At 42.0% G+C, this 27,704-nt stretch overlaps 1 protein-coding gene across 2 annotated transcripts in view; it reads right to left on the bottom strand.

The window, feature by feature from the left end:
* slc30a6 (solute carrier family 30 member 6) overlaps window positions 1-26,312 on the bottom strand; it is a gene marked incomplete at its 5' end in the record, with an annotated part of 77,181 nt that extends 50,869 nt beyond the window's left edge. For both annotated transcript variants that reach the window (XM_079248613.1, XM_079248614.1), the window contains 4 exons: window positions 13,571-13,655; window positions 21,527-21,613; window positions 25,037-25,083; window positions 26,129-26,312. In XM_079248613.1, coding sequence (XP_079104739.1) covers window positions 13,571-13,655; window positions 21,527-21,613; window positions 25,037-25,083; window positions 26,129-26,312 — 403 coding nt within the window. The remainder of the gene's footprint in view (window positions 1-13,570; window positions 13,656-21,526; window positions 21,614-25,036; window positions 25,084-26,128) is intronic.
* Window positions 26,313-27,704: the final 1,392 nt, after the last annotated feature.

Here is a 27,704-nt window from a genome sequence, read left to right as displayed (position 1 = left end):
CCGTTCATCTTGACGAAGTTCATCATGATGTTTACGTTCATCGTGACATTTATGTTAATCGTGACGTTTACGTTAATCGTGACGTTTACGTTAATCGTGACGTTTACGTTAATCGTGACGTCTATGTTAATCGTGACGTTTCTGTTAATCGTGACGTTTCCGTTAATCGTGACGTCTACGTTAATCATGACGTTTCCGTTAATCGTGACGTTTACATTCATGTTCATTGTGACGTTTCCGTTAATCGTGACGTTTCCGTTAATCGTGACGTTTCCGTTAATCGTGACGTTTACGTTAATCGTGACGTTTACGTTAAATGTGACGTTTACATTCATGTTCATTGTGACGTTTACGTTCATTGTGACGTTTACGTTAATCGTGACGTTTACGTTAATCGTGACGTTTACATTCATGTTCATTGTGACGTTTACGTTAATCGTGACGTTTACGTTAATCGTGACGTTTACATTCATGTTCATTGTGACGTTTACGTTAATCGTGACGTTTACATTCATGTTCATTGTGACGTTTATGTTCATTGTGACGTTTTCGTTAATTGTGACGTTTACATTCATGTTCATGTGACGTTTGCGTTCATGTGATGTTTCCGTTCATCATGACATTTACATTCATGTTCATCATGATGTTTACGTTCATCGTGATGTTTACGTTAATCGTGACATTTACGTTAATTGTGACGTTTACATTCATGTTCATTGTGACGTTTACGTTAATCGTGACGTTTACGTTAATTGTGACGTTTACATTCATGTTCATTGTGACGTTTACGTTAATCGTGACGTTTACGTTAATCGTGACGTTTACATTCATGTTCATTGTGACGTTTACGTTAATCGTGACGTTTACGTTAATCGTGACGTTTACATTCATGTTCATTGTGACGTTTACGTTAATCGTGACGTTTACGTTAATCGTGACGTTTACATTCATGTTCATTGTGACGTTTATGTTCATTGTGACGTTTTCGTTAATTGTGACGTTTACATTCATGTTCATGTGACGTTTGCGTTCATGTGATGTTTCCGTTCATCATGACATTTACATTCATGTTCATCATGATGTTTACGTTAATCGTGACGTTTACATCCATGTTCATCGTGACTAGGGCTGCGACAATTACTCGGGTAACCCGAGTACAAAAAATGATCGAGGCAAATTATCTGCCTCGAGGCGTCGTTTAAGTAACATCACGTGGTGATATATTTTAATTTCTGCATCATGGCGGCACTCTCAGACCACTGCGCTGTTTGGAGGGACAACATCACTGTTTCAGTAAACATATAAACATCTAAACATGTATAAAATCTATAAAAGCAGAAGCTGTGGCCTACAGTGTGTCTGTACAGTCTGACTGTTTCAGCCGGACTGATGACATTTCCACCAGCAGCGGCGAACGGTTTGCTTTCTGTCTGAAGATTCTCGTTGCTTTGGTCTCTAATGGCAGAGAATGAAGAAGAGGGGAGGAAAAGACCGAAAAAGTCGCAAGTGTGGGACCATTTCACACTGAAAAGGGCAGAAAGCGTAGTGCAGAGTGTGTGGCAGAATCCTGTGACGTTTACGTTCCTCACCACGCTGTGACGTTTACGTTTATCACGACGCCGTGACGCTTACGTTTATCGTGACGCTGTGATGTTTACATTCATCACGATGCCGTGACATTTACATTCATCTGGAAGCCGTGAAGCTTATGTTCATCACCACGCTGTGACGTTTACATTCATCACCACGCTGTGACGTTTACGTTCATCACCACGCTGTGACGTTTACGTTCCTCACCACGCTGTGACGTTTACGTTCATCACCACGCTGTGACGTTTACGTTCCTCACCACGCTGTGACGTTTACGTTCATCACCACGCTGTGACGTTTACGTTCATCACCACGCTGTGACGTTTACGTTCATCACCACGCTGTGACGTTTACGTTCATCACCACGCTGTGACGTTTACGTTCATCGTGACGTTTACGTTCATCACCACGCTGTGACGTTTACGTTCATCACCACGCTGTGACGTTTACGTTCATCGTGATGCTGTAACGTTTACGTTCATCGTGACGCTGTGACGTTTACGTTCCTCACCACGCTGTGACGTTTACGTTCATCGTGACGCTGTGACGTTTACGTTCATCGTGACGCTGTGACGTTTACGTTCATCGTGACGCTGTAACATTTACGTTCATCATGAAGCTGTGACGTTTACGTTCATCGTGACGCTGCAACATTTACGTTCATCGTGACGCTGTAACATTTACGTTCATCACCACGCTGTGACATTTACGTTCATCGTGAAGCTGTGACGTTTACGTTCATCGTGACGCTGTTACATTTACGTTCATCGTGACGCTGTGACGTTTACGTTCATCACCATGCTGTGACGTTTACGTTCATCGTGACGCTGTGACGTTTACGTTCATCGTGACGCTGTAACATTTACGTTCATCGTGACGCTGTGACGTTTACGTTCCTCACCACGCTGTGACGTTTACGTTCATCGTGATGCTGTAACGTTTACGTTCATCGTGACGCTGTGACGTTTACGTTCATCACCATGCTGTGACGTTTACGTTCATCGTGACGCTGTGACGTTTACGTTCATCGTGACGCTGTAACATTTACGTTCATCGTGAGGCTGTGACGTTTACGTTCATCGTGACGCTGTAACATTTACGTTCATCGTGACGCTGTGACGTTTACGTTCATCGTGACGCTGTAACATTTACGTTCATCATGACGCTGTAACATTTACGTTCATCGTGACGCTGTGACATTTACGTTCATCGTGAAGCTGTGACGTTTACGTTCATCGTGACGCTGTTACATTTACGTTCATCGTGACGCTGTGACGTTTACGTTCATCACCATGCTGTGACGTTTACGTTCATCGTGACGCTGTGACGTTTACGTTCATCGTGACGCTGTAACATTTACGTTCATCGTGAGGCTGTGACGTTTACGTTCATCGTGACGCTGTAACATTTACGTTCATCGTGACGCTGTGACGTTTACGTTCATCGTGACGCTGTGACATTTACATTCATCGTGACACTGTGACGTTTACGTTCATCACCATGCTGTGACGTTTACGTTCATCACCACCCTGTGACGTTTAGACTCATAACAAAACTGACGTGTACACCTGCTAACACTAATTGGATATTTTCAAGTCTGAAGAGAAAAACACGGTTCAGGGGCCATATTCACAAAGAATCCTATTTGCACCACTTGGAGGATTCCTAAACACCAATAAAAGTTTTTAATCTAAGAGCTCCCTCTTAAAAACTTTGACCAAAGTTGCTGAAATGAACTTTTACGAAGGAACTGAGAGAACTCTTAAGAGAAGGGTTGACCCCGTTGCTATGGATGATGTCATGTTTCCTGACAATGCGATTGGCTGTCTTAGGTCTTTGCTTGTTTTAAGTCTCTGTCTGTAAATTCATGACAGAGATGCTGCAGGCGTTTTATTGCTGGATCCAAACAACTCTGATCTCCAGTTTTTGTGGGCTATTTATTTTGGGCAGTGAAGTTAATGCATCCCGGAGCAGTTCTACCACGGTGGTCATGATACCACATGATTGAGGAAATACCCTTTTAACAGCTCAGCATCATTAAAGTTAATGTTGTTTTGGATAAGTGGATAACTGGCAACAGTCGTCATAGTTTGTCTTTGGTTTACTCTTAGTATCCGTTGTCTGGGTTAAAATGTTGGACTTGGAGCATAATACTAGTCAGTAAGTAAACTACTGGTTAATGACCAGACTTCAAGCACAGAACATCTACACATACATTAATGGATAAAGTTGCGGCTTTGGGTCAGATTGCTGAACGTAGCATGTTGATCAGACCGAATATTGAATATAAATCAATAAAAAGTTTTTTCAGCCATTTTATTGATGGTTTCCAGCAGATTTTGTTGATGGGAATAAAGAATCAGAAGTCCAGCAACTTTGAGCTTGATGAACAAGTTTTCTTTAGACTGTCCTCTGATCAGGTTGGTAGTGAAATGTGCCTGACATGCTGCAACTGTGTGTGTGTGATTGTGTGTGTGTGTGTGTATCAGCATTGTTTGCAGCGTTGCTGACACTTAATCTGATGATGATTCTACAGAACCGACTGTGTGTGTATGTGCATGTATACGTGTACAGTCAGGCCAGTCCTCTGGTGTCAAATTTTGCAGTGAAAAACCAGATCAGCTTCTAGCATCTAAACACATCAGCTGTTTGAGAATCTCTGTGTTCGTGTTCCCACATATTTATTCGAAAAGCAGGTTTTTCTTTTCAGCTTTTTGGTAGAAAGTCAGAAAAGCCAAGGACATAAAGCTATATACTATACAGAGAGGCAGGCTGCTGGAGAACCTGAGGAGAAACCACGGATACACGAAGAGAACCACATGCAAACAGAGAGAACCCACACATACATGGAGATGACACACTCATACACAGAGAAAACACACTCATACATGTGAAGACCAACATGTATACGGACAGAACCACTTGTACATGGAGAGAACACACACAAACACAGAAAGAGCCGATGTCTACACAGCGAACTGGTTCTTACAGTTAAATAATGCTGATGTCTGATCCTATAACTGTGTCAGACTCTGGTTGGACGTCCAGTAACATGACCATTCTCCTAGCTTTTATCCATACGACTGATAGCCTCTCTGTTCATACCTGGCCAAATGGAGGTCAGAACCAGTAAAACCAGTCAAGCCATTAAAACTGGTCTAAACTTGACAGAAGCGGACATATCTGACATGGATGTAGGTACCCTGACTGGTGATGAGTTGTTCTGAACATTACTGGAGGATCAGATTGTGGACGAGCAACAGCTGGATATTTCTATCTAGTTTCAAGTCCTTGGTTTTACTGCATCGGCCAGTAAAATGTACATGCACTTCGCAGCAGTGTGTGTGTGTGTGTGTGTGTGTGTGTGTGTGTGTGTTGGTGTACGTACAGACGTGTCCGTTAAGCCCACAGTCATAAGCTAATGGGGGCAGAGTGTGTTGTGGTACAATGTGCGCATCTGCAGCTTCTCTGCAGCGGGTATTACATCTGTGAGGGGAGGTTAACGGGGGCGTCTGAATATGTGTGTGTGTGTGTGTGTGTGTGTGTGTGTGTGTATAGAGCATGACGTATACATAGCTCATGCTTCACTGAAAAGGGGAAATCGTCAGATTATGTATGAGGGGTCCAGCTGTAGGGGGGTGTATCCATGCGGACCGTGTTCATGCTGCATTTTGGTGAAACCAGCCAAACCATTAGAATAATATCTCCCCATTCCCACCAGAGGTGGCGCTGCACTAGTATTTAGCAGAAGAGAGGACCAGACCGGCGTGAAGAAGAAAACTCTGTTTCCTCCACCTGCCAGTTAAACATGGAGACCAAACTATGGCTGTTTTGGGTTTTTATTGTGTCTTATGCAAGTATACTGCAGAAATCCACTGCAACAATGGACGCAGTATGAACACCAGACGAGGCAGAGGACCCTTAACGTCATCGCTATGGATTTACCCACAATGCAATGCTACGCCACATGCAGAAAATTACCTTTTTTTGTAGTCCGCTTCCTGCATTTGGTCGGCTTGAAATGGGGCGAGACCTGCATTTGTAGGCGGACCGATTCCCCTTCTTTGGTCCGAATCAGAATTTGTTTGCCGCGTTCACATTTCCCCAAACGAAGCGACTTTTAGAGCAAACAGACTCGGATTTGGATAAAAAAAGCTGATGTGAACGTGTCCTCAAGGACCCATCATGCACCCCTGCTGCGCTGCGCAGTTATTCAAAAGTACTCTGTTGTGATTGGTCCGTTTGTGATCAAGTGTTTCCAGATATCTAGAGCTTCTCTTTGAAGATGTGCACTAATCGCTAGAAAAATTGCAACACAGTCCTCACCACTGTCCGTACCTGGACTACAATCTTCGCCAGCTGGTCTTCGCCAGCAAACAAATACAGCTACTAGAATTTGTCTTACACGTAATGGCACCAAGAGCTCAACATTTATTGACCATATTTTCAGAAATGTTCTGAAACAATGTCTCACAATTTTTTCAGTGCCTGTTGGTTATAGTGATCACAACATTATGGCTGTAGTAAGGAAAGCAAAAGTTCCTAAAGCTAAACCCAAAATAATATTCAAAAGGTGATACAAAATGTTTAATACTGAATGCTTTATAGAGGAGATTAAAAGCCTAACTTGGAATGAAACCTTAAAGAAAGTAGCTTGATCGTAGCTTTGTAGTTGACAAATGTGCCCCTCTCAGGATATGAACAGTCAGAGGCACCGGTACTCCCTGGTTAGATCCAGAAAGCAAAGAGCACATGAAGCAAAGAAAACTGCAATACTAACAGGATATGAATTAGACGGGATTATACATCATAAACTAAGAAATTCTGCTACTAAATTAAACCGACTAAAAAAGAAAAATATGAAAACAGGAATAGTGATGTTAACAATGATAGCAAAAAAAGGAAAACAATAAATTGGCTGATGGGAAGAAAATCTTATAAAATACCATCATTTCTGGAAGTGGACGGCAGTGTCCTCACTCGACCATCAGACATTGCATGCCATCTAAATAAATATTTCATACATGAAGTTTATAAACTGAATGATAATATACCCCCTATGGATATTAATAACATATCTAACCTTTTAATAAAAGTAAACAATGTTCTTTTTCATTGAAAACGTGAGTATAGAGACAGTAGAAAATATATTAAATTAAACTAGTAAAAATAAACCTCCAGGCATTGATCATCTTGATGGTAAGGTACTAAAAATGGCCGTAGAGGAAGTTTAATCACCTATCTGTAATATTATAAATATGTATTTTTCCAGCTGTCAGTGTCCACCACAGTGGAAACGTAAAAAGATAATTCCATTATCGAAAAACAAGAAATTGACATTTTCAGGAGCAAAAAGCCGTCCAATTAGCCTCCTACCTCTAATAAGTAAGATTATGGAACAGGTCATATTTCCGTGTCTTGCGGAGTACCACAGGGGAGTCGCTTGGGACCTTTACAGTTTACCATTTTCTACTAATGACCTGCCGCTTGTTTGAGAAATATAAATATAGGAATGTATGCTGAAGATTCAACCTTGTACACATCTGCACTGAGCATCGATGAGTTCAATTCAGTTTTTAAAGAAGATTTAAAAGCAGTTGTAAACTGGGTAAAACGCAACAAACTAGTTTCGAATGCATCTAAAACCAACTGTATGGTCATTGGTTCCCATCACAGTCTCAGCAAAAAGACACAGTTAAAGCTGAAATTGGACGAGGAATTAATCAAAGTGCAAGAGACCAAGCTGCTGGGAGTCGTCGCAGATGACAAACTTTCATGGAAATCACACATAAATAAACTTGTTAATAAAAATGGGAAGTGGCATCTCTGTCGTCAGATGATGCAAGCCTCATTTATCACAAATATTAATCAGGTTATTAATACAAGCTTTAATCTTGTCAAATCTTGTCTACTGGTCTAACTCCTTAGCAGACATGATTGAGCAGAGCAGCTCGTATTGTACTTGGTTTTAACATTAGAACAAATGTATTTACAATGCAGAAATATCTAAACTGGTAATGGTCAAAGACATTGCATTTTTCATTACATTTATTATTTGTTAGAAATGTATCCACAGTGAAAGCCTCACATGCTCTATACAAAACATTATGTTTCAGTTCTGAAAGTCAAAGTTACAGTTTGAGTTTCAGAGACATGCTGTCAGTGTTCCACACCTGGACCACGATCCTAATCTATCTTCCACACCTGGACCACAATCCTAATCTATCTTCCACACCTGGACCACAATCCTAATCTATCTTCCACACCTGGACCACAATCCTAATCTATCTTCCACACCTGGACCACGATCCTAATCTATCTTCCACACCTGGACCACGATCCTAATCTATCTTCCACACCTGGACCACGATCCTAATCTATCTTCCACACCTGGACCACAATCCTAATCTATCTTCCACACCTGGACCACGATCCTAATCTATCTTCCACACCTGGACCACAATCCTAATCTATCTTCCACACCTGGACCACGATCCTAATCTATCTTCCACACCTGGACCACAATCCTAATCTATCTTCCACACCTGGACCACGATCCTAATCTATCTTCCACACCTGGACCACAATCCTAATCTATCTTCCACACCTGGACCACAATCCTAATCTATCTTCCACACCTGGACCACAATCCTAATCTATCTTCCACACCTGGACCACGATCCTAATCTATCTTCCACACCTGGACCACAATCCTAATCTATCTTCCACACCTGGACCACGATCCTAATCTATCTTCCACACCTGGACCACGATCCTAATCTATCTTCCACACCTGGACCACGATCCTAATCTATCTTCCACACCTGGACCACATTCACTATCAAATCATAATTAGCAATTCTAATTTAATAATACTTTTTACCTCGTAAAAAATTATTTATATTATACATACATACATATACATATATATAAATATGTCAGACTTTGAGAGGAAACCTGAAGCACAGCATCAGATGATCATCCAGCATCCATCGATCATCACAGATTAATCTGTTGCAGATCGATCAGCTGATTTCTGTTCATGCCAACACCAGCAAACGTGGCTTGTTTACATGTTCTCAGAAACATGTTTACATGCATAAATCCTTCTTAGAAAACAGTGGATCGCAGGTCAGCGGAGGAGAACCAAGCCATGCCGTTGGTTAGAGGATCAGCAGTGCTCTGATTATCCTGCCGAGCAGTCTACACGCCTCCACGCCGCCCGCTAAGCCGTGATGCGTCCAGAGAGGCAGCGTGGTGGTGTTCCCGTGTTCCCTCTGCAGACGGAACAGTCTGTACCTCTGTCTGCGTCACCACTCTGGAACATGGTATTAGACTTGCAGAGGGAGGTCAGTGGGGACGCTGTGCATGTGTGTGTTTTTATTTCTGTGTGTCTTCTGCTTCATTTAAAATAAAGGCAGCGTGCACGTTCGGCACCTCCCGTGCACGTTCCTGGAAACAAGCATCCAATATGAGGACAGACGTGCAACCCATGCATAAACTACATGTTACTAATATGTTTAAACTGGCAACAAATCATTAGAAATGACTGGAATTGAATCTTTCAGGCATGAAGGCTTTCTGCTGCAAAGTCACGTTTACACAAAGAATTGATTATATACAATGTGTCAATCATGTTGATCAGAATAAACTCAGTTTACCCTGAATTCCCAACACAACACTCATCAGGATGTTTCCCACCCAAGCCAGTTTAATCCAGACCAAGTGTAGGGGGTCCCGCTACCACAGGATCAGGTCTCCGTTAGGAAAGATTGGAATTGTGTCACTTTTACTGAAACTGGAACAATCTGGGACATTACAAAGAAGACTGGATCCTAAACTGGTTCCTAAACAGTCCCTTACAGAACACTGATGGACTATCACAACATCAATAAAGTTCATTTCAGAGGCGCTGCTTCAGGAAAACTTCCGGTCCTCCTGGGAGAGGAGACGAGTCCAACACGAGGACAGTCTAGCAGGACTGAGACCGGACTCCCGTCTGTGTTCTCATCATGGCCGAGTATCGACGGGGGTGTCGCCTTGTCCCAGTCGTTCAATACCACTTCCTGTCTGCATGATACCCAACACCACCCCCACTCCCAGTACGATACAGAGCGTTCTCCTGCAGCCAGAGATCAGGTTGCCTGCTCCGGATCTGTGCCATGGAATCCCTCTGAGGATCTCCGGTTCCATAAACACATCATCTCACTGCACGTCTGGATGCAGGAAACTTCCTGCATTCACCTGATGACATGTAAACGCACCATCTCACTGTACATTCGGGTGTGACAAGGCGCTCACATTCATCTGAACATACAGAAACTATCTTACTGCACATCAGCATGCTGCAAAGCGCCTACGTTCACTTGATGACATGTAAACGCACCATCTCCCTGCATGTCGGCATGCAGCAAAGAACCAACATTGACCTGATTACACATAAATGCACCATCTTACTCAGGACCGCAGCTTCTAACACGCCCATAACGCACTCTTTGTAGGGCCCCAGAATGATTTTCTTTGGGGCGGCCCAAAAATCAGCCAGCTAAGGCACAATCAGTGTACCATATCCAGGGTTATGTCTATCCATCTATTTTATTCCACTTATCCGGGGTCGGGTCGCTGGGGCAGCAGCCTAAGCAGGAAAGCCCAGCCTTCCCTCTCCCCAGCCACATTCTCTGCAGGGTTGGGGGGGGATTCCAAGGTGTTCCTCGTCCAACTGAGAGATATAATGCCTCCTTCGTGTCCCTGGGGTGTCCTCCCACAGGAGGTTAGGTAAGTTTATATCTTAATATATAAAATATAAACAAAACAAAACGAGCATTAACGCTGGCTTGAGACGAAGGCCTAAGTACGCCATGGCCTTCAGACATCACGATTCAGGGCAGAAACAAGAGAATATGAAAAAAACAGCGACTTCAAGCCAGTGCATCAATTGCAGGTAAGCCCACGTTAGGAATGTAAAATATGTTAAATTTATAATATTATCCATTTCACGCCTTCTGTTTGGGTAAAATTCATGAAAATATTCAGATGATCAAGAACGTGTTTAGAGTTTCATCAGTTTTTTGGATGCACCTCAAACTAGCATCTGCTACCGTCTTTCTCCACGTTTGTTTCTTTCTTGCAGCATGCATGCCGTAAAGCGTATCTTATTGTGGTGTAAACAATAGAGCCTCATATGAAACAATAGACATTTTCTATTGTCCAAAAGATTTATATTGCCAGCCCGTCCTCAAACTGACATTATGCTGAAATAAATTAGCCATTATAGGAGCAAATGTAAAAAATCCAACATGCTACTATGCCATCCACAGAATGGCTTTGGCAAGTTTGATGGCAACTGAAATACCTGGTAAAAAAGTTACATGTTGAGATCATTTGCATAGTTAGTAGACTGCATAACTTCGGTTCCTGCAAGTTGAAAGGAAGCGGATACTTGGTTTGATGCAAGGGATATATCTTCTCAAATTATCACCACTCATTATCTCCTACATGTCGTCTCAGGAGGATTTGAACAATATGTGCAGAAAGCCGTCAAGCATTTTTTGTCGTATAAACTACTCTGCTGTCACACCCCCTAGATTTTAAATGTTTTCAAATTGTTTAGAGGTATATATAGACCATTTATCATTTAAAAAGTTTTTACATTTTGCTTTGATATGCATAACTTAGCAACAGAGTTGAAATTGCAGAGTCCGTTCTAGTCCTTTGTTTCAGCTTGGACTGCAGTTTGAGGAGCCAACATTTCCCACTGATCGGGTTAATGCCCTCAGAGAAGCGAAGAGAAATAAGTTTTTACAAATTCTGCTGCAGACCCATAAAAATAAAGCAGATAAAAGATGAGCAAAAATCCAAGGAATCTGGGAATGTATCCAGACTGACCTGGCACCTTTCAGTTGTCATAATAGATGCCAATACATAATGACGCCATTTTGTACAAGTCCTGTAAATGTCATCATGCATACGCGTACAGTTTAGCTGCTAAAAAGAAGAAATAACTAAGCAAAAACAATAAGGTTTCAGCAGGCTGGAGTGCTGGGAACCACAAGGCCCCTGCTGGTTCAGAACCACCAGGAAGACCACGGTTATGCCCCAGCTATGATCTTTCTGCCATCTTTAAACCATCCAGTGGCTGACGGGGAGGGGGGGGGGGGGGGGTCGTCTGTCAATGTGACAGATGTGTTCTCTGTATTGTATGACCAGAGGGGAAAACAGACGCTGTGAAGGACTATGTTTCTACAACATGCCCTTTAAAGCACCACATCTTTACTGAAGTGACCCCCACCCCCAAACCCACCCATCCACATGCAAAACCGCACACACACACACACACAAACACACACACAAAGCAGCAATCTCAACCTTACACAGATTCCTGTGTAAGGTTGAGATGAGGACTGTAACTACATTGATGAGAAGAAGTTCCATCTCACATCTAAAGACCAGATTATAAACTCAAATTATTCAGAGCTGGAAATCATCTTGGACTGCCATGAACTACTTTTGTCTTATATTCTTAACACACACACACAGCTTGCTCGTATCTGGGATTGTCAACATTCTGGTGATAATATAGACACAAATGTTATTGGTTCAGACACTTACCAGTCCACCTGCAAATGTTTAAGTAGATCCTTGGTTCATTTTGACATCAAACACATCAATATCTCTATTCTTTTTTCATTTGTACATATGAACAATGTAAATTTCAGATGTAGCTGCTGACTTTTTCTCTCATTTTACCACATTTCTGTATAAACCTAAAGGTCATTACAGAAAAACAATCCAAGTGCCAAAATGTCCTGACTTTATAAAATGTCCTCACGTTATAAAATGTCCTCACGTTATAAAATGTCCTCACGTTATAAAATGTCCTGACTTTATAAAATGTCCTCACGTTATAAAATGTCCTGACTTTATAAAATGTCCTCACGTTATAAAATGTCCTGACTTTATAAAATGTCCTGACTTTATAAAATGTCCTGACTTTATAAAATGTCCTCACGTTATAAAATGTCCTGACTTTATAAAATGTCCTCACGTTATAAAATGTCCTGACTTTATAAAATGTCCTGACTTTATAAAATGTCCTGACTTTATAAAATGTCCTGACTTTATAAAATGTCCTCACGTTATAAAATGTCCTGACTTTATAAAATGTCCTCACGTTATAAAATGTCCTGACTTTATAAAATGTCCTGACTTTATAAAATGTCCTGACTTTATAAAATGTCCTGACTTTATAAAATGTCCTGACTTTATAAAATGTCCTCACGTTATAAAATGTCCTCACGTTATAAAATGTCCTCACGTTATAAAATGTCCTCACGTTATAAAATTTCCTGACTTTATAAAATGTCCTGACTTTATAAAATGTCCTGACTTTATAAAATGTCCTCACGTTATAAAATGTCCTGACTTTATAAAATGTCCTGACTTTATAAAATGTCCTCACGTTATAAAATGTCCTCACGTTATAAAATGTCCTCACGTTATAAAATGTCCTGACTTTATAAAATGTCCTCACGTTATAAAATGTCCTCACGTTATAAAATGTCCTCACGTTATAAAATGTCCTGACTTTATAAAATGTCCTGACTTTATAAAATGTCCTGACTTTATAAAATGTCCTGACTTTATAAAATGTCCTGACTTTATAAAATGTCCTCACGTTATAAAATGTCCTGACTTTGAAGGTTGGAAGCATATGGTGGTCCTCACTATGGTAACATAACATGCACACATACACAGAGTGTGCGTGTAGCTGTCAGTGTGTGCTTTGTGTGTGTGGACAGGTATCTGAGCATGTTAACATCCGACTCTCAAACTGTGCATGTGTGTGTGTTACTGTCAGTTTGAGTATGTCTCTGTGTCAGTTTGCATGTCTCCATCTGCATGTCAGTGTGTGTGTGTGTGTGTGTGTGTGTGTGTGTGTGTGTGTGTGTGTGTGTGTGTGTGTGTGTGTGTGTGAACTGACCCATGCTGTTGGTGGAGCTGCACCACATCAGCAGACAGCCGGTACACAGCAGGTTGAACGCCCCGAACAGCAGGATCCTCCACGACTGGAAACAACATCAAACAGTGACTGTTAGAGATCAGCAGAAGCAGGAGGGATCAAGACCTGGGTCTTCATCATGTCATCTGCCAGTTCAAACTGGAACCTGGACCACACCCACCTGTCTGAGTCGAGCATCTTTTTAAAAAATCATGAAACTATGGCAAACTTATGACAGCCAATCAATAAGCGGCGCTCCTGAACTTAAGAGCCATGAAAGGTTTCAGTCCTGGATTCTCTGAATAAAAAGGATTGATTTCAGGAAAGCTGGAGACGTGAAAGCTCCAGATGCTTCCGTCCATCTTCATCTGCAGAAAATGCAGTTTTCCACCACATGCAACGCCTGAAACATTCTGCAGCTCCTACTCCTCCTCCTCTTCCTCCTTTCTCTACTTCTCCTTCTTCTATTGAACTTCTTAAATCATTCACAAAATGTTTCAACGATCCAAAGTTTTCCTTCAGAAGAAGCTTTTCCGTCAATCTAAGCACCGGACCAGCAAACCACCAGACCACTGGACCACAATACCACTGGACCAGCAAACCAATGGACCACCAGACCATTGGACAACCAAACCACTAGACCAGCGAACCAACGGACCAGCAAACCACCAGACCACAATACCACTAGACCAACGAACCACCAGATCAGTGGATAACCGTACCAGCCAACCAACGGACCAGCGAACAACCAGACCATTGGACCCCCAGACCACTTGACCAACGAACCAACGGACCACCAGGCCATTGGACCACCAGGCCACTTGACCAGTGAACCAACAGACCACCACACCAACACACCAATCCCCAGACTGCCCTCCTGAACCTCTTCAGTGCATGGTGACCTACAGCCTCATCCACCGACCAGATGGACATGCGACCAACACTGCTGTTCCTTGAGGGAAGTCTGGTTTTGGTTTTGGTTCTACTTCTTATTGTAGAACTGGTTCTAGTTTTGATTTTGGTTCCAGTTCTGGTTCTGGTACTGTTGCTCGTTCTGCTTCTGGCACTGGTCCTGGCACTGGTTCTGGTTCTGCAGGGCTCTCCTGCCTCCAGATGAATAAAACTGAAACCTGGAGCATAAACAACCTCAGAGCAGTGAGTTGGAGACTCACACAGGACCAGCGCTAGTGTGTGTGAATGTGTGTGTTTGTGTTAGAGTGTGTGTTTCTGTAAGTGTGTGTGTGTGTGTGTGTGTGTGTGTGTGTGTGTGTGTGTGTGTGTGTGTGTCCTGGCCTGTCACTTCCTGTTGGCGTCTCACGGTGAGCTGAGGAACGGCGAGTGCTGTGAAATCTACAATTACGGTGGTGTTCTGTGTTATGACAGCGCCGGGCGTCTGGTGACAGCGCCGGCCGCCGGAGACCTGCAGTGTGTGTGTGTGCGTGCACGGGCGTGCACAACTCTGTGTGTGCAAACAGAGAGACAGCTCTCAACCCAAAACATCCTCGACCCCCCCCTCGCAGACGTAGCCCAGAGGGAGGGGGCAGCTCATCGTGACGCTCTGCTGCCCCCACCTGTCCGTCAGCTGAGACGTCGACTGTCCACCGGCGTGCCGGCGTTGGAGTGACAGAACGGCCCGTTCCACAGGTAATGAGGTCGATCTGGGGCTCCTTCTGATGACATCATCAGTCAGATGGAGGGAGGCGGCTTCATCACACCAGGAGTGTGTTCAGACGGACGGTGCTGTCCAAACACACGCACGCACGCGCCATCTATGCCATCAGGGACCTCCGTCCCCGGGGAAGCTGTGTTCTCCCCTCAAAATAAACTCTTACATAACAACTCAACGGCAGCTTGTGAGCATGGGCAGATGGGTTTGTTCCGACCCGGCTGATGACGCCAGCCCGTCTCACTGCTGTCCTGCAGACATGTCCTGATGTCCTCGCCACATTCGGACATGATGTCACCTGGTGCTTCATTGCATTGGCGAGCCACCACCGCTGCCTCAAAGCGTTGCTATGGAGCATCGTTGCCACAGAAAGCTGCGGTTTTAACCCGCAAAGACTTAACTCATCAAAACATCGTTAAGTCCCATTATTTGAATATGATGTCTTTATTTATCCCTTTAATAAAAAGGAAAATAAAAAATTAATCTTCTGCTTTCTGGTGTCCATTAAGGGGCAGAAGACAAATATCAGAATGTATTCCACATTATTTTGAGCAAAGTTTGTGTCATAAAGTGATGCCAAACGTCTCATAAAGCTGTATGTGTCATATATGTCATGCTTATGTTTAATTATTGAGTCTTAATTTGAAAAAAAACATTGGCTAGACGATCCAACGGGTCTACAGCAGATCAGAGATGGGTTGATATGATGCCAGACAGAGCGCTAAATCTGTCAGATAACTTTATCTAACAATGAAAACCTGCGTAACAACAGACTTTTGGAACGAGGGCTGTTATGATGATGTCAAGTCCAGTTCAGTCTTCTATAATTTTCTGGTTCTGTTTACTGGAAAACAAGGTACCAGTGACTTTGTTTGTCCTGAACACAGCGGAGTTAATGCAAACCAAAGTGTTTCACAGCAAAACGCTGGACAGATGTGGAGCTAGAACCCAAGGAAAAGCAGAAAAATCATAAATAAAAGATACAAAGCAGCAGATAAGATGATAAATCTGAAAGGATCTTTCAGTGTTATTTTCCTTTAATCCACTTTGACCACACACTGCCCAAAGTGGATTAAAGCAAGGGTTTTGCTTCCCTATAGAGCCCTGGGATTAGATTACACAGTGTCCTGAATGAACCAAACATGGCTCACTTTTTATGTCAACAACCCGCTTCATGTCCACCGGTAAGAGTGAACTTCTGTTTGTTGGGTTAGACATCCGGTTCAGACTGTGCAAAAGTTTCGGGCAGTGATGTGACGAAACATTTTTATGGGTAACAATTTCATAAAATACAGAACTCAACCAACCTCCGATCCCGCAACACCTGCAAACTACTGTCAACACTGGCAAACAGTGGCTAACAATCGTGGTTAACAAAAGCTAACAGTTGCTAAAACCAGTGGATAACACCAGTTGACACCTGTTAACACAACAAAGTGGATCAAATCAGTTATCACCTACTAATACCTGCTAACACCAGCTAACTGTCATTAACACCAGGTAAAGCTGCTGACAATTACTAGCAGTGGCCAAAACCAGCTAATATTCATTAACATTAGTTCACACATCATACCACCTGCTAGCATCGGTTAATCCCTGCTCACATTAGCTGATAGTGGATAAGATCAGTTTCCACCTGCTAACACAAGCCAACAGTGGATAACACCAGCTAACACCAGCTAACAGCGGATAGCAACAGTTAACCCCGACTAGCAGTGGCTAACACCAGGTAACAACTGCTAACATTACTTATCTAAAGTTAACACCAGCTGACACTTGCTGACAACCACTCACATTGGTTAACACCTCTTAACACACGTTAACAGTAAATAAGACTTCTAAAACTACGTAACTGTGTCTAAGATCACTTTACACCTGTTAACACCTGCTAATATTAGCTAAAATGGTAAAAGATCTGTTAATACATAACAACAGTGGCTAACACTAGCTAACTGTGGCTAACACCAGCTAATATTGGGCAACACCTGCTAGCTGTGGATAAGATCAATTGATACCCAATAACATCTGGTGGAGCTGCTAGTACAGGCTAACACTGGCTAATATCTGTTAATATTGGCTAATAGGTGTTCTGCTAACACCTGCTAACATCAGCAAACAGTGGCTGAGATCAGTTAACCCTTGCTAATACCTGCTAACACCAACTAACAGTGGATACGATTAGTTAACAACTGCAAACACCAGGTAGCATATAGAAGCGTGTGCCAAAACCGGCATACACCACTTAACTGTGACAAACGACAGCTTCTGCTGAGACCAACTAGCATTTACTAATTTCATGTAACTGTTACCATAAGCTAACATTGGATAACACAAGTAAACACCTACTAACTCAGGCAACAGTTAATAAGATCAGTTAACAACAATTACAACTAGCTAAAACTGGCTTACACCTGCTAAGACAGCAAACAGTGGCTAACACCAGCTTACTGTGGTTAACGTTGACTAACACTTGCTAACACCTGCTAACACAGCGAACAGTGGCTAACACCAGCTTACTGTGGTTAAAGTTGGCTAAGACCTACTAACACAGCGAACAGTGGCTAACAACAGCTCACTGTGGTTAACGTTGGGTAACACCTGCTAAAGGTGGAAAACACCTGCTAAAAAAAGGCTTACTGTGGCTAACAACTGTTTAAAGTGCCTAACACTGGATATCACCTACTAAGAACAGACAACACTGGTTAACAGTTGTCAACATCTGCTAACTGTTGCTTACAATTGCTCAAACTGGCTAAAACAGTCAATCTCCACAGACTCCCGTGTTAACCCTTCAACCCCAGCGGGGCTCGGCCCCAGGTTGTTTTATATATATATATATATATATATATATATATATATATATATATATATATATATATATATATATATATATATGTATGTATGTATGTATGTATGTATGTATGTATGTATGTATGTATGTATGTATGTATGTATATATATATATATATATATATATATATATATATATATATATATATATATACATTTTTTCTTTTTTTTTTTTTTTTTTATAATATAATTTTGAAAATCTGTTAGATGAACCTGCCAGTCCATCATCCGCCTGCCAGTCTGTCAGTAGTAGTGAAATATGGTATCAATAAGGTTGCAGTGCTTTTCTGATATACTGATAATATTTATTAACTGTATCCATTTTTTATCCACAGAGGGGTAGGGGAGTATTAGCTATGTTTAGATATTAATATTTAGATATTTAATATTGAAATTTGGCATAATTAGCTTCATGTCCATCAGGTATTGGATATCTGGCGGGAGACGGTACCTCAGTTAACATCTGTTAGCTCCAGGCTAGCTGAATTAGCTTTTAGCTGCAGGTAGCTCGCAGTTTGTTGGTGTCAGTTAGATGGATAAATCCATCCCCACATTCACAACACCCCCCTCTCAGCTCCAGCTCTTTGCCCATTTTTATATTTTCCAGGAGCAATGACACGCGTGACGCTGCCAAGATGGTGACGATCGGAACTGCCCACTGAGACTCCATTCAGCTCTTCAGAAACCTACATGTGACGTCAGGAGGCTCCATCCATCTTTCTGTATGGTCTCTGAGCTGACACCTACAAATTAGGTAGGTGAGTTGTTACCAAATTTCTATTTTAATACCGACACCATTTTATTGTGATACTTTTTGATACTTTGATCCTTATTGTAAAATGATGAAACACACTCTAACATTAATATATCATTTATTTTAAAACAGACTTTGGAAATAATAACACAAATAATAAAATAAATAACTGACATAGGAATGAAATTCAGTCCTTTCAGAGAACCAGTAAAACAAAGAAATGGCTTTCAAATTAAAACAACCATGTAAAATAAAACACGGCAGTTGCAAATACTCCTCCTCGCTGGCTGGTTGCATTGTTTTTCAGCGTTCTAGTCAAGAAAACAAGCGTGTCTACATTTTCCTCGGTCAGTATAGAAGGGGTGCAGTATTTTCATTTATTTACGCTTATTTTAATTTGAATGCTTTATTCTACTCATTGTCATTGTTCCAACAGGTTTGTGTTTCACAAAATGAAAAATCATATGGACTAAACTAGAAAAATAAATTGGATATTTAATATATAAAAAAGTTAAAGTGTTGTATGCTAATAGAATGTTTTATAAAAAGATACATATCAATATAGTTCATTCATATAAGGCTTTGCCTAACATATATGAAAGATTAAACGGGCAATCGGATGTCTGTATAAAATCATGTTTGTGTGGCTGACTTTAGTTAATTTCTTTTAAACTCATCTGGTGATTTTGAGAACGTAAAATATCTTTAAAATACATGGTTTTAGCTCTGTGTGTTTTGGTTACTGTAGGCTCACTGCTTCCTCTGTAGCATCGCTGCACTGCGGTGTCTCGGGGTGAAGGTGCTCGCCTTCATATTTCAGTTTCCAAACCGTACCTTTGGTGAATATTTTGTCAGCATGTACGAGTTTTTCTGTAGCTGGGACTGACCAGTCATCTCTGTCAACCAAAACTTTCGGGTTATTGAGCGCACCAGGAGTAAGCCGCGACTACTACGACGACTTTACTGAGCTGCAGCAGCTATATTTCCTTCTTCAACAGCCACATCAATGGTTTTTAACTGGAAGCTGCATCATATGCATTTCTTCGTGTGTTTTCCATGATGAGGATGTGATCATGAAGCACAAAATGACCCGTTGGCCAGTGACCACATCATTGTTTAAGCCGCAGGATTTAAATTTTGTGAAAAAAAGCAGCATCTTATACCAGTGGGAGTCTCCTCATGTTACAGTTCCACCTCGGCGACATCGCACTCGCTGGCCTCATCGCACTTTAAGATGCGGCGACAATTTACAAATTCTTTTGCATTAAAAAAAAAAAGTACCATTTGTTTTTAAATGCTGGTATAGAACAGTTTTCAAAGTCCTAGTATTCCTGTACTATACTGGTACCGGTATACCGCGCAACCCTACTAAAAACAGCATCTGAGAACGGTTAACACCTGCTACGCTGGCTAACAGTAGATAACACCAAACATGGATTCTTATGGATTTATACCATAGACTGTATATAAAAATATGGGTGGAGCCTCCGTGACGTCACCCGTCGGTTTCTGAAGAGCTGAATTGAAGCTCGGTGGGCGGTTCCTACCATCGCCATCTTGGCAGGGGCATGCGTGTCGTCTCGCCCGGAAAATACAAATATGGGCAAAGAGGTGGAGCTGAGAGGGGGGCTGTGAGCGTCATGGTGGATGATTGACATCGAGCGAACTCCGAGCTTTCTGTAGCTAAGAGCTAACCGAGCTAACCCGAAGATAACAGGAGCTAACCAGCTAACAGAGGTAAGTGGGCTAAAGCTAAGTCACGTTGTTAACCGGCAAAAAACCGCGGTTGTTCTACGTTCTTCTGACTTGAAGTGGGAGATCAGGTACCTGTCAATCAAAAGGACACGCCCCTAAATATGCAGAACTTTGGAGATAAAATTACTTTTAAACGGGCGAGTTAGAGAAAAATTCACTCCCCCCACAGTTGTCATGAAGGTAAACCTGACCTATTAAACCTAAAATGGATTTTTGAACCAGGCTGTAAACATGTTTATTTCTGCTGTAAACATGTTTATTCATGCTGTAAACACGTTTATTTCTGCTGTAAACATGTTTATTTCTGCTGTGAAGTTGGTCTTTTTAACATGGGAGTCTATAGGGATTTGCTCTGTTTTGCAGCCCCTAGTGGATGAAGGGGGAACTGCAGTTTTATACACTTCCGCATAGGCTTCACTTTTAACCGCCAAGGGCTCCGTCCATCTTTCATATACGGTCTATGATTTATACAAACTCATATCAGCTTTTACAAATTCATACCAGTATATACTGGCTTCTATACGCCTATACTGGGACAGTTAGTGTTGTGGCACAGATCCAAGAGGGGGAACCCTTGACATATGTAGGTACAAATGTACCTCAGGTCCATCTACAGAAACTCAGATGAACAGTTATGGTTCTGGAGGAACCGGTTCTGGTGGAACCAGTTCTGGATTCCCATTCCATGAAGCAGACGACCTGCAGAGAAGATGACGGCGGCGGCATCCAGCTGATGTTATCTCGGTGTATTTCCTCCTTTCACCAGAACATGGTGACCCAGTCAGAAAACAGGATTAATGGAGGTGCTCAGCTTTGACTCCAGCATCTAACAAGCTTACAGTGTAATTGGATTATAATCTGAGGATCTCCTGATGCTGACGGCTGGATGGAACAACGGTTTGATCTCACTCACCCGTCTGTCTGAGGCCACCAACCGGAATTCCTGCTGAAGTTTCCCAAAGATGGATCTGTGGGATTTCCTAAAGGGATGGATGGTGCCCTGCAGGTCAAAGCACACGGGCGTGAGTATATAGATGACTGCATGGGATCGAAGATTTACTGCTTGACAGGAACAAAAACATGAACGTTGCAAACAATTATCACAGAAAACCTGCACAAGTCCGATTTCACACACACACACACACACACACACACACACACACACACACACACACACACACACCATAGGTCATGCTCTGAACATGTGTGCTGAACATGGGAAGTTTGTAGAGGATGAAACCGCGCTCCTTAATGTGAAGGAAAGGTGATGATGATGATGAAACAACTGAGATGAGGAAGCGGAGCAGTTATCTAAGGTTGTCCTCCGCTGCCACCAGGTGGAGGTTTGGGGTACAACAGCTGTTTGGCTTCAGCAGACCTTTCCTTGTCCCAGAAGGACCGTTCATACTGCAGCAGTCCTGGGACACACACATTGTCCCATCTGCCTGGAAGATGTTTTACATCCATCCAGTTCCACAGAAAACATGTCCACAGGAAAGTAAGGACGACCGTCCTGATGGTCTGACTTCTCTACTAATGAAAACATCTTCACAGGAGACACAGGAGTGGATTTTTACTACTGTCTCACCCCAATCCCACAGAAAACATCTAGTCCCATCCAAATCCTGAGCCAAAGCAAAATAAAAAGACCTGTCAGTCCCAATCCCAATAAAATTACTCCCAATCCCATCCCACTCCCACTCAGAAGGATTCTCACTCCCAGTTTTTGGAATTGATTTAGTCTTTAGGCAATAGTTTGAATAAATGACTAAATTCTGCCAACCTAATTGTCAATACTGATACGTTGCGTTGTAAATACTGGTTTCCCTGCGGGTGTAAGATAACTCCATTCCTTCTATTATTTCAGTTCCAACGAGGAAGCAGTGTTGGCTTCTAGGTAATGTAGGTCGCCCACCCCGGCCATAGCAAAAACCTTTCCAGGTTACTGATACTGTAATCCAGGTTACTGACACTATAATCCAGGTTACTGACACTTTAATCCAGGTTACTGACACTATAATCCAGGTTACTGACATTATAATCCAGGTTACTGACACTGTAATCCAGGTTACTGACACTATAATCCAGGTTACTGACACTATAATCCAGGTTACTGACATTATAATCCAGGTTACTGACACTATAATCCAGGTTACTGACACTATAATCCAGGTTAATGACACTATAATCCAGGTTACTGACACTGTAATCCAGGTTACTGACACTATAATCCAGGTTACTGACACTGTAATCCAGGTTACTGACACTATAATCCAGGTTACTGACACTATAATCCAGGTTACTGACATTATAATCCAGGTTACTGACACTGTAATCCAGGTTACTGACACTATAATCCAGGTTAATGACACTGTAATCCAGGTTAATGACACTGTAATCCAGGTTACTGACACTGTAAACCCAGGTTACTGACACTATAATCCAGGTTACTGACACTTTAATCCAGGTTACTGACACTATAATCCAGGTTACTGACACTGTAATCCAGGTTACTGACACTGTAATTCAGGTTACTGACACTGTAACCCAGGTTACTGGCACTGTAATCTAGGTTACTGACACTGTAATCCAGGTTACTGACACTGTAACCCAGGTTACTGACACTATAATCCAGGTTACTGACACTGTAATCTAGGTTACTGACACTGTAATCTAGGTTACTGACACTTTAATCCAGGTTACTGACACTTTAATCCAGGTTACTGACACTATAATCCAGGTTAGGGACACTGTAATCCAGGTTACTGACACTATAAACCAGGTTACTGACACTGTAATCCTTGTTACTGACATTATAATCCAGGTTACTTGCACTGTAATCCAGGTTACTGACACTATAATCCAGGTTACTGACACTTTAATCCAGGTTACTGACACTTTAATCCAGGTTACTGACACTATAATCAAGGTTACTGACACTATAATCCAGGTTACTGACACTACAATTCATGTTACTGACACTGTAATCCAGGTTACTGACACTATGATCCAGGTTACTGACACTATAAACCAGGTTACTGACACTGTAATCCAGGTTACTGACACTATAATCCAGGTTACTGACACTGTAATCCAGGTTACTGACACTGTAATCCGGGTTACTGACACTATAATCCAAGTTACTGACACTATAATACAGGTTACTGACACTGTAATCCAGGTTACTGACACTATAATCCAGGGTACTGACATTATAATCCTGGTTACTGACACTATAATCCAGGTTACTGACACTGTAATCCAGGGTACTGACATTATAATCCTGGTTACTGACATTATAATCCTGGTTACTGACACTATAATACAGGTTACTGACACTGTAATCCAGGTTACTGACACTATAATCCAGGGTACTGACATTATAATCCTGGTTACTTACATTATAATATAAATTACTGACACTACAATCCAGATTACTGACACTGTAATCGAGGTTATTGACACTACAATCCAGGTTACTGACATTACAATCTAAATTACTGACACTATAATCCAGGTTACTGACATTATAATCTAAATTACTGACACTGTAATCCAGATTACTGACACTGTAATCTAGATTACTGACACTGTAATCTAGATTACTGACACTGTAATCCAGATTACTGACACTGTAATCCAGATTACTGACACTATAATCTAGGTTACTGACACTGTAATCTAGGTTACTGACACTGCAATCCAGATTACTGACACTAATCCATATTACTGACACTGTAATCTAGATTACTGTCACCGTAATCCAGATTACTGACACTGTAATCTAGATTACTGACACTATAATCTAGGTTACTGACACTGTAATCCAGGTAATTGACACTAATCTAGGTTACTGACAGTGTAATCTAGATTACTGACACCGTAATCCAGATTACTGACACTATAATCCAGATTACTGACACTATAATCCAGATTACTGACACTGAAATCCAGATTACTGACACTATAATCTAGGTTACTGACAGTGTAATCTAGATTACTGACACTGTAATCTAGGTTACTGACACTGTAATCTAGATTACTGACACTGTAATCCATATTACTGACACTGTAATCCAGATTACTGACACTGTAATCGATATTACTGACACTGTAATCTAGATTACTGACACTGTAATCCAGATTACTGACACTTTAATCTAGATTACTGACACTGTAATCTAGATTACTGACACTGTAATCCATATTACTGACACTGTAATCCAGATTACTGACACTGTAATCTAGATTACTGACACTGTAATCCAGATTACTGACACTGTAATCCAGATTACTGACACTGTAATCCAGGTTACTGACACTGTAATCCAGGGAACTGACACTGTAATCTAGATTTTACCCAGATTAATGGTTGACATTAAATGGAAAATGAAAGAAACATCTAAAGTATCACATCACTCACCAGGATGAAGGTGTCATGTTCGTGTTTCTTCTTGTGCACAGGAATGTCTGAGAAAGAAATGTCCATGTTAACCAAAACAACACAATTACAGGACTGTGTGAAAGAAAATATGCAAATACCAGTTTCCTACCATTAACTGGACCATAAACTAGTCATCCTTCACCGGTAAAAAGGGGACGGAGTTTGTAACCTCTGATTAATCAAACATGGAGAAACCCTGCAGATCAGCTACCTCACCAGGCAAAACGTGACGATGTTACCATAGCAACAGCCAGGAAGAGATGCTGGCAGAACATCCCTGATTTATCAGACAATATAAATGGACAGTCTTTTGATTACTTCGGTACAGCCCAGTTTGGGCAGAACTTCCTCCGTTTTTCCTTTACATCGCATAACCTACTCCGGAGCAGCCGTCCGGCCCAGGTTACCATCGTGACATCCTCCTGCCTAGGTTACCATGGTGACGTCCTCCAGCCCAGGTTACCATGGTGACGTCCTCCGGACCAGGTTACAATGGTGACTTCCTCCTGCCTAGGTTACCATGGTGACGTCCTCCAGCCCAGGTTACCATGGTGACTTCCTCCGGACCAGGTTACAATGGTGACTTCCTACTGCCTAGGTTACCATAGTGACGTCCTCCAGCCCAGGTTACCATGGTGACGTCCTCCAGCCCAGGTTACCATGGTGACTTCCTCCAGCCCAGGTTACCATGGTGACTTCCTCCAGACCAGGTTACCATGGTGACTTCCTCCTGCCTAGGTTACCATGGTGACGTCCTCCAGCCCAGGTTACCATGGTGACTTCCTCCGACCAGGTTACCATAGTGACGTCCTCCAGCCCAGGTTACCATGGTGACGTCCTCCAGCCCAGGTTACCATGGTGACGTCCTCCATCCAGAAGTGAAGCAGCGTCCTGGTTCTGGAAACCCAGCTAAACCCTAAAGACAAACCCCAGCTTCGTGGTGCAGGCTTAGGGCAGAGGGCCTCACGGCGCACCGCTGCCTGTAAACTGATGTTTCCACCGCGACCAAAACGCGCCATCTGGGATGAAACAGCTGTTAGCAAACTGCAGCTAGCTGTTAGCATAACAAACCTGGATCTTTGATGTTAATGACATCCACCGACACCATGTCAGGTTTATCCAGCGGGCCCACCTTCCTCTCCGTCACCCCGGACGGAACCACGTCCGGCTTCGGCCCGAACTTTCGGGGGTAAAAATCTGCCGCATTGTGATAAGACAGACCCGAAGACGTGGACATCATTCCGTCCATCGCCATTTTGGACTTCCTATACCCCTAAGTCTGTTCGGTTCAACTGGAAAGCGCATGCGCCGTTCCTAGATCTGCAAGCATAGACATCATCTACACATAGACATAAGCATCATATAGACATCGACGCCTCTCTGAGCGCTGGAGAGCCTCGCCGCCATATTGGATGGGTCTCTGCTTTCGAGTCTTGCTGCAAAGTCAACGTAGTTTCCCCACATAACTGTTTTCTGTGTAACAACACGTATATACTACACTAACCCTAGCCCACTTTTCTACATAATTGGTTGATAAATAATGTTAACACAGAGAATAATCTACTAATTGCAAATGACAAATTTACTCCTATTATATCCTAAATTTCCAGGACTTTTCAGGAAATGTGAAAAGGAAGAACTGATTTAATTTAGGTGGTGATCCAGATCACTGTTTGGATCTAGAAATTTTTAAAGGCCTTGGTGGAAGTTTGCGCTCTCCGAGTTTTTCTGGGTAACCTTTGAATTGCAGAGTTTTGATACAATCCTTTATTTTTAGACTGTGTACGACTGCATCTCTATATTGATAAATGAATAAATCTAAATAAAAGAAAGAGTCAACCATAGTCAAGAGAAAGCCAGCAACTATTCCCATATTTTGTTCAGCATACGGTTGCAATAACCGGCGAAATATTGAAAGCAGATCGTGTGGAATTACGTTTCACAAGGTTGAATAAAAATTTATTTGACCAGATAATAACAGACAAATCCAAATGCATCAATAAACAAACATGTTAGTACCAATTTCATTTATACATTTATTTATATAGTAGCTGCCTTATGTCTTAGTTAAATAGCATTATAAAAATGTTTTATCATAAAAGCACGTCGTTTTAAAATGTTTTGCAGGTATCTAAACCATAATATCTCTGTCCTTTGTAACAAACCAAACTTTGACCAAAATCAGGTAAAAACTGGCGAAATTATTGTCGTGGTTGGACCTACATCTTACAAATAAATGCATTGGAGGCGCATGGAGACCCATCCAAGATGGCGGCGTGATGATACGTCAGCTCGTATAGACAGCGTGATACTACGCAGCGTCTATGCATCTATGTCTGTAAGTCACTATTCTCCAAAACCAGGTTCATATTATACAGAGATTTGTTGGTGCCTTTTTCCGGAAACAACTGATTAGAGTTGATTACAGAAACAACTGATTATTAAAGTGAATGCCCATAGGGCTTTCACATTAATAATTTATTTTATTAATATGTTATTAACATCTTTATTCAAGTAGTTGCATGTAGCATGCCAAAATTTGGCATGCTACATGCTACTACTCCTGTACATGCTACTACTCCTGCACTGTTCAAGTCATTCAGAATCATTCCGATCTTAAATCCTGCAGCTCCTTCAGGACGTGTGT

This window comes from Telmatherina bonti (assembly GCF_933228915.1).
Source record: "Telmatherina bonti genome assembly, chromosome: 11".
NCBI classification, from domain to species: domain Eukaryota; kingdom Metazoa; phylum Chordata; class Actinopteri; order Atheriniformes; family Telmatherinidae; genus Telmatherina; species Telmatherina bonti.
This window is presented reverse-complemented; position numbering and strand designations above follow the sequence as displayed.